This window comes from Arachis ipaensis, chromosome B04 (genome assembly GCF_000816755.2).
Source record: "Arachis ipaensis cultivar K30076 chromosome B04, Araip1.1, whole genome shotgun sequence".
Lineage (NCBI taxonomy): Eukaryota > Viridiplantae > Streptophyta > Magnoliopsida > Fabales > Fabaceae > Arachis > Arachis ipaensis.
The window spans coordinates 114056571-114065549 of record NC_029788.2 but is presented as its reverse complement, the minus strand read 5'-3'; the positions used below and the strand labels follow the sequence as shown (position 1 = coordinate 114065549).

At 33.7% G+C, this 8979-nt stretch overlaps 1 protein-coding gene across 5 annotated transcripts; it reads right to left on the bottom strand.

The window, feature by feature from the left end:
* Positions 930-8189, bottom strand: LOC107639764. 5 transcript variants are annotated; one of them, XM_021121643.1, is made up of 12 exons: positions 7726-8189; positions 6875-6990; positions 3183-6001; positions 3015-3091; positions 2895-2934; positions 2693-2787; positions 2439-2589; positions 2232-2342; positions 1907-1973; positions 1747-1822; positions 1435-1671; positions 930-1325 (listed from the first exon to the last, which is right to left on the bottom strand). In XM_021121643.1, exon 3 carries the CDS (start codon positions 5035-5037, stop codon positions 3775-3777), a length of 1263 nt encoding a protein of 420 aa, XP_020977302.1. In that variant the 5' UTR covers positions 5038-6001; positions 6875-6990; positions 7726-8189; the 3' UTR covers positions 930-1325; positions 1435-1671; positions 1747-1822; positions 1907-1973; positions 2232-2342; positions 2439-2589; positions 2693-2787; positions 2895-2934; positions 3015-3091; positions 3183-3774. The 5 variants fall into 5 exon arrangements, with proteins under 5 accessions (XP_020977302.1, XP_020977303.1, XP_020977305.1 ...); XM_021121644.1 differs by having other exon boundaries at positions 1907-2342; positions 3183-3231; positions 3377-6001; XM_021121646.1 differs by having other exon boundaries at positions 1907-2342; positions 3183-3231; positions 3425-6001.

The following is an 8979-nucleotide window of genomic DNA, read 5'->3' as shown; positions in this document are numbered from 1 at the left end:
ATTTACGCATGGAGCTTCTTTCGTTATTGTCATCACCAACAACACCAATATTTTACTAACAAAAATCAACATTTTGAATTTGAATTTATACAATGGACAATGTTCGGTTCATTTAGTATTATATAGTGGTTTCGCTTTGATAATATTTTTGGTTCATTCTAGACGCAAGTGTTTATGAATTCAAATTTATATAATGGATAAATGTTCGGTTTATTTGGTATTATACAATGGTTTCGGTTTGATAATATTTTCAGTTCATTTTAGACACAGGTGTTTCTGAATTCGAATTTATATAATGGACAAATGTTCGGTTCATTTGGTATTATACAATAGTTTCGCTTTAATAATATTTTCGGTTAATTTGCAGTCCAGATGTGTTGTCGATGAATAATTTGTCCCAATGGTTAGAATGGCTTTTAAGACAAATTGAATGGAATGTAATGAACACTACAACAAAACAGCATTTTGGCGACGGTTTTTTTTAATGCATGGTGACGGTTTTAACTGTCACTAAATGGTTTTGCGACGGTTAAAAAAAGCGTCACAGATTTGAGCGTCGCCAGCTGACATAGTGACGGTTTTGGACCACCGTTGGTAAGGAGTGTCGCTAAATTGTTTGTAACGGTTTTTAAAATATAAAACCGTCACTAATTTTTAACACTTGTAAAGGTGTTTTTTGTACTATATTTCGCGATGTTTTAAAATTGTCGTTAAATTACTAAATTCTGTGACAGTTTTTTCTTATAGTTCATGACTATTTTAAACTGTCAGAATATTTAGTGACGATTTAAAACCGTCATTAAATTACTAATTTTTATGACAGTTTTTAGACATATTTAGTGACAGTTTTTCGATTTAAAGCCGTTACTAAATTACTCATTCCTGTGACAGTTTTTTCCTGTATTTAGTGACTGTTTTAAACTGTCATAATCTCTCCAACATCAAAAATTTCTATTATCAAAAGTTGAATTCTCCAAAAATGACATTGTATTTCAACAAATTCAAAATCAATCCCACAAGTTTTACAAAAATAACAACAATGTGAGGCTAATTTTTCCCCAGCCATTTTATGGAGTGGAGGGGCTCAAAAAAAAGAGAAGAAAAAAGCTCATATATACTACTAAAAATTAAATGCATATAGCATAGCGAAGGGGTATGAAGGAAGCATATTGTTAAATGCTATTAATTTCTTTCTTAACCAAGGTGCCATCTGGAAATTCTCCATGTAGCAGTTGGTTTAGTGGTTCTTCTTCGATGTTATCTTGTAACACTTGTTGCCCAAAAAGCTGGGTTGATTCGTCGAAGATAATAGCCTAGCCCACATTCTATTTTAATAGGAAAAGAAGATAAACAGATTAAATTCGTCAAAGATAAAAGAAAAAGAAGACTAATCAGATCAAATTTGAATAAGATGAAGCAAAAATTCATTCATACCAAGTTCAAGTGATGGACGTGTGTTAGAACCTTGAGTTCAGCAAGGAATTCTTTTGATGCTTGCATATCCATTCTCTTAGTTGCCGCTTTCTGCAAAATAAATGAGTATAGAATTGCATCTCAATCTAGGAAACATTCTTATGATTTAATAGAGATTTTAAACAGCATGTGACATAAATAAATAGAAGTAGCGCCGGATAATAGAAGCCGAACTCTTCCACCTAAGCCTTGTTTTATCTGTCATAAAAGAAAACATCAATCCAATTTATAGGTCAAATTTCACCAACAAAAATCACAGTAAAGTGCAGTTACCTTATCAAATACAAGCCTATCAAAAAATGGTGCTGCTTTGTCTTGTGGAAGACCCTTCTCTAAGTATTCTAACTTGCTGTCATCAGAATCTAGACTAATTACTTTGCATGATATTGGAAATTAAAGGTCTAAAATAGAATTGTTTAGTGGTGAAACGTACTAATTATATGCATACTGAAACAATGCACTTCCGAATGCTCCTCCGGATGAAATTTGGCTATTGATACCTTCAGGAACAAGTCATTAGTTATAACTAAGACATTTATGAGTTAAGGTAGCAGTAGGACAAAAGTAATGTCTCTCTACTAGCATAAACACGCTCGAAAACTCTAGGAACACCACAAAATATAGTTAGCTTCAACACCTGAACATCCTCTATTAAGTACCTTACATTCTGAAACAATTAACATGGAACGAAGCATCAAAATGAGACATATACAAGAAAGAGCAAAATACTAATGATGAAAACTGAATCCGAATCTTACGCCTTGCCAGAATCCAATTAAGGCTCCCCTCTAAATGGAATAGGTCTCCATTCTCTGGTCATAGACATGAGCAAGAGGAAGAAAAGAGAAGTACACATCATCTTTGCTTGCCTGCAGCAAGTAGTATATATTATGAGTAGAGAAAATTCGAAACAGGACAAAGTGTGGTATGAAACTTGTGAACATTCAAGAAGATTGTTATCTTACTGCTTTGTCTGTTAAATGAAGTATCTGATCAATAGACAAAACTTCGCTATGAAAGCCTCATTCTTAATTATGACACCTTTCAGTTCGCCTGTGGTTCCACTTGTGTACATGAATGTGCAAATGTCAGTCTTCTTTTTTGGTGGTAGGTCCCCTGCATGCAGAGTAGAATATACAGGATTAAACAAATCAAAGTGGTTCAAAGTTTTTGCTTTTAAACATGAATATGAAATTAAAAATCAAGCTTTGTTTCCTACCAACTGGAAAAACTCTTCCCAAGAGAAGCAGGATGTACCATATTCCTCAGCTTCCTTCTTTTGCACGGTCGAAACATTACCAAAACTCACAATAGCTATATTATTAGATTGTAGAAGTTGGTTAGCATTGAGAAGAAGGAAAGATTAGCCTTAATATAACAGAAGCTCAGAAACTGAAAGAAAGTAGAATCATTTGACATACTTATAAGATTTGAAGAACACTGACCAAAATAAGACAAAATCTGTGAAATATAGAAACAGTTAATCATCTCCAACAAATTGAAGAACTAACTCAAATCCAAACTCAGGAAGTAAAACTCACAGAAGGAATCTTGTTTTCCTGTACAAATGCTATTGAAACTTGAGCATGGTTTATGATAAACTCCACTGCATTTGGACCTGTTCTTAGGTACCTCAAGAATCATTAGGGAAATGCTTGGAATAATAAAAAGCATCTAAAAATCAATGAGAAAAGGAGTGAAAAACATACCAAGTGTGTCATATAATGGGACATATGTTACTGAATGGCTATTACAAGCCTGCAGCCACCAAATTTAAATCAAGTTTAGTACTAAACAGTTTCTTGCTGATCAAGTATCATTTTAATCTGAACAAAATTTGAAACCTTGTTGAAATTAAATAAAACTTTTCTAGAGCAGTAAAAGCATGGAGTTACTGTGCAACCCTTTTAATCTTGTGTAAGACTTAAAACCAGTATTCTTCAAGCATTACTTGCACAAGTAACAAGAAGATAAAACTTCAAGCTTCACCGCGTTGACTAATGATTGCATCAATTTCATCAAGAAATATGGTTGAGGGGGCATGGTGTCTTGTAAGCTCAAATAACACCTTTATCAACTTTTCGGAATCACCTGCAACCTAGAATAAATTCTGTAAAAGTGTAGGCCCAGTTGCCCACTATATTATAAACTAAACAGAGAAGAACAAGGAGCACTTTGAAAGCTCTTTCTCTTCCTTACAAGATAAAGGCAATTTAATCCAAACAAAGGAGGAATCTAGGCATTCAAATGAAGCAATGTCATCTAAAATACAAGAATAATTCTAAAATACAAAGGAGGAATCTAGGCATTCTCATCTGGCCAAAGATCTTGCTTACAGCCTAAAGCTTTAAGATCTTTTCGAGCATTGAGGTGGTCTTTTGACTTGGTGCTGTCATTTAGCAACGTGTATATCACATTATCACATACATTTTTTTCTATATGCATCACATCAAGATTGTGACGCAATAGGTTATACTTCCAATAGGGAAGTTCAAAAAAAATGCTTTTCTTCCTCCACTGCTTAGCACCTTCTGTAGCACGCTCACCACGTCTTCTTTTCCCCTTAACTTTTGCCTCTTCTTTTCTACCAAATGTGACATTGATGTCCTTGACATGCTCAAGTATATCAAGACCAGATAACCTCTTCGGTGGATTGCGAAATTCTTGCTCTCCATTAAATCGAACCCTATTCAATCTAAACTGATGCCTTTGATTAAGAAAATGACGATGTCCTATGAAACATGATTTTCTACTATGAGGAAGTTGAAAAGGAACAGAGTCGAAGTTACAAGATAGACAAGCAAGTCCAGTATACGTGTTCCACCCGGAGAGAATTCCTAACCCAGGAAAGTCACTTATAGTCCACATCAACGCCGCATGCAATTTGAACGCCTTTTTCTCAAAAGAATCATATGCATCCACACCCTCATTCCATAACTCTTTTAGCTCTTTGATCAACGGTTGTAAGTAGACATCTATATTGTTTCCTGGCATCTTTTTTCCAGGAATTATCATTGAAAGAATAAAAGACGTCCGCTTCATACAAATCCAAGGAGGAGTGTTGTAAGGAATGAGAATAACTGGCCAGGTACTAGAATTTGCATTCATACTACGATAGGGATTAATACCATCAGTAGCTAATGCCAAACGTATATTTCGTGGATCCTCTGCGAATGAAGTGTTTTTTAAATCAAACATCTTCCAAGCTTCTGAATCTCTAGGATGCGTCATTACACCATCTTCCTTAGGAGCAACATCATGCCATCTCATGGCCTCGGCTGTCTTTGAAGACAAAAATAACCTTTGCAAATGAGGTTTTAGTGGAAAGTAACGAAGAACTTTAGCAGGCACCTTCTTCCTAATATTCCCATCATTTGATTCTTGAATCTCACCACCCTTTGTATCTAGTTTCCATCTAAACCTATTGCAAACTTTACACATTTCTTTCTCCTTGTCTTCACCCCAATATAGCATGCAATTGTTTGGGCATGCATGTATCTTCTCATAATTTATACCAAGCTTCATAAAATGAACTCGGAATCTCTGCATGTTCAAATACATCATGTAAGAGTTCAAATATCATCGACATTGCCTTGTCAGTCATCCCACATATACACTTAATATGATACATCTTCACCAAAAAGGACAATCTTGAATATCTTGTACACCCTTCATACAAAGGTAGTTCTGCATAACTTGCTAATTCTTCAAACTCCGCTGCATCAGCTACATCTGGCATCACTCTTTCAACTCCATCAATGTCTTCATCTGACTCTAATGAGACTTCATTTGCCCAGTGCATATCAGTCCCAAAAGCATCTCCAAGCATGTCATGAATAGAATCTTGATTAAACAAAACATCAAAAGCATTTGAAGCATCACTATTTGAGACGTTACTACTGGGATCCCCTACCTCAGTCTCTCCGTGATAAAATCAAAGTGTATATTCTTTCGGGAATTGGGTACATATCAAGTGATCATACATCTCACCCTTTGTCACTTTTTTTCTAAAACCGCACTTCAAACAAGGGCATACAGTTGCTTCAGCTAAACTATTTTCGAAGGAAAAATCAATAAACCTCCTAACCCCTCGCTCATACTCTATTGAGTTTCGTGGCTTTGTGATCCATGACTTATCCATTGAACCAATATAAGAATATTCCTTCAAATTTCAAACAAGAGTATATCCTTAATTCTATCTACAATGCAATAAATACTAAACTATGAAAAGTACCATGCAAAAAAAATATAGTTTGTGCAGTAGTAAAAATGAATATAAACTAAGAAAGGCACTCCCAAACACAGTTCATAACAACACTTACAGATGAGAGGCTAAAATTTCTTAAGAGCAGATGCAGGTTCAAGGCTTGAGGGTAAACTTGCCAGGCTCGGTGTATTTTGCTTCTAGCTGATCAACTTTGTTAAATTTAAAACCCCTGATTCTCAATACCTCAGGCTCCTTGGAATCCTTATGGTCGACAGTTTCAAGGGTCCAACATTTGTTCTGAACTGAACCACTTGCATTAACCTATTAAAAAAGAAGAGAAAAAAAAAACTCGCATTAATCTAAACGTTAAATAAAAAACAAGGTCTTCCATGCATGTGTATTAATATTGAACAAGACAAATTTCAAGATTTGATTAATTTGGGATATGTAAAAATAAAAATGAAATAGAAACAATGCAATTATAAGGCAAATGACAATATAAAGTATTTAGGATATTCATAAAAAAATTCAAAACTTTTATTTTTTAAAACTGGGATATCTTCACTAGTTATTTGGATAAGTTGGAGTCCAGTAGATTGTAGGATTGACTTGATTTTATTTTAGTCTATATCTGTTATGGTGTTAAAAATTTAAATTATTATCTTCTCTCACCAAGCTCTAATTATTTTATCTGCGCTACATCTAGTAACTATTCCTTCTAAGCTGTAATTGGTGGAAAATCTGCTAGACTCTTGTGGAATAATAATAAGGTTTGAAAAGTAATTTTAATAGTTAGAAAAGTTTTGATTCTTAAAAATAAATCCTTATCATAAAAAAGTCAAAGTATATATATATATATATATGGGAAATGCTTTAATTAAATTTGACGGTCCAGGATCCCAATAGTAGATGTCTTAGTTCTATCCTTCCTGATCCTGGTCCAACATTGAAAAACACTAATTCTGGTCCAAAACTGGTATTAAAGAGAAAGAAAGCACTACTAAAAATAGCAGCAGCAGTAGTCTCGCGATGTGAAATATATTAGCAATGGAGAATTGGAAATCTCATATATATATTAGCAATTTTATTTCTGTCTCATGACACATATGCTACATTAATTTATTTCCTATAATATAGAAGGAGAAAAATATGCCACATTATTTATATGCAATTGAATAAATACATGATTATTACCTTCAAAGGAAGTTTCCTTTCTCTTCCTGTTGGATTAATCACACCCTTCTCCTTTAGATTCTTCAAGGCCTTGGTCCATGCAAATATCTATCCATCCCTCTTCAGAATTCAGATGCCTAACGTAGTGCAAAGCAAAAGTAGTGCAATCACAAATCATATAAAATGACCAAAGATATATTAGACACATGGAAAAAGCTGTGCCTTTGTTCTTGAAACAAGAAACACACACAAAAGCTAACTCAAAGAACAACATCATATATTATGATAAATTTTGCATTGCACAAACCAGAGCTGCAACTCTGAAGTTGGTTACAAGATTAGATTGAAACCACAAATTCTACCTATGACTAATCCACAATATAAACTCTGAGCCAACTAAAAGCATTGTTAAATACTCAATTGAAGAGCTAATTCACAATATAATATGAACAAAAGTAAAACATCAAAGCGGAGACTATAATAAAACTTAATGATAAGAGCATTTTTAATGTCAAACTTGTACTACAATAGCAATAGAAATAAGAGAAGGCAAAGAAAAAAAATCAAACAACTTCGGTTGAAGCATTTCATCGAACATGTTGAATATTATGGTTGAAAGAGAAGAAATGGTTACCGAAAAGAGGCCAGAGATTAAAGAGCTCCTGTTGAATTTAATCACACATTGAATTTACATCTCATAAAGAGGCAATATCAAAGATAATCTAGTAAAATAGATCGATGAACAAAGAAATTTAAAAAGTTGAATCCATATATGTTAACACATCAAGTCATCAATAATCGATTAATCAGAAAACAAGATCTTGAGAGAGGCACAGAAACTAGACGAGAGCATATCAGTGGAGAGAACTGACCGAAGGCGGGAGAGTTCAGAGGCAGTGACGGAGATTTGAAGCAAATTGTGATGACTCCTTCTAGTGGGGGATCAGAGCAGAGAGCAGAGCAGCGGCGGCGAGAGCAGATTTGAAGCAAAAACAGAGCAATGGCGGAGAGAGGCACAAAAGAGAAAAAGAGAGCAGATCGGAGATTAGCTCAGAGGTGGCGAACGATAAATGCTAACTTCCTAGAGATTCAGATTCAAATCTGCGAATGCCATCTTTCATCTCATCTCTGCAGTAGTAGGACTGAACGACGAAGAAAGCTGAACCACGAAGAACGCGAACCGCGAAGAGCACGAACACCATTGTTACCTTCTCATCTCTTCTCGTATAATCTCAACTCCAATTGCTACATGACCAATTGAATCAGTTAGGGTTTTGGAAAATAGAAAATAAGAAGAAAAAGAAGCAAAAGAATAAATTGCTATGTTTCTTATTACTAGGACACCTAAATTTTTAGTAACTCTAAAAAAATTATATAAATAAGTGTCACCATTTTATTTAATAACAACTGTTTAAGTAAGGGTCATAAAATAAGTGTAGTTATTTATCTAATTTGGTGTAGTGAAAATCTAATGCAATTGAATAAAGTGATAATAAATAATTTCATTCTTTTTTGCTAAAAAAAGACTCAATCATTAATAAAAATACATCGAATTCATTTCTAAATCCAAATGAATCTTAATTAAACTAAGAAATAAATCAAAATTACTTAGGAAATAAAAAGTTTGGTCAATACTTATTAGTAGTGTCAAGTGAATCTCAATTAACACACAAATGAACCAAAACAAATTAAGAAATGAACCAAAATTATTTAATGATGGCAGCAGAGAAAATCATAACTAATAAAGATGTTCGCAAAATGTTGGTATTGTTGGTGATGATGACAATAATAAAAGACGCAATATTGAAGAAGAAGAAGAAGAATCTGCGTGTGTGAATTTATTTGGAAGAAAAAGAAAAAGAAAGAAGAGGAGAAGAAGAAGGAAAGAAGAAAAACATGCGTTACGCGAATTTAGAAGAAGAAGAAAACGGAGAAAGAAAAGAAGAAAGAAGAAAACGTGAAAGGAGAAGGAGAAGGAAAAAAGCGTCTAATTTAAAAAATTGTTATAACAACTTGATTAGATTTAGTTAAATATTTTGGTTAAATGTATAGTTTTATTGATTCTTAATATATTAATGGAGCTCTTAACAATCGTTTATTAAAGAAGAATTTATAGAATAACTTAT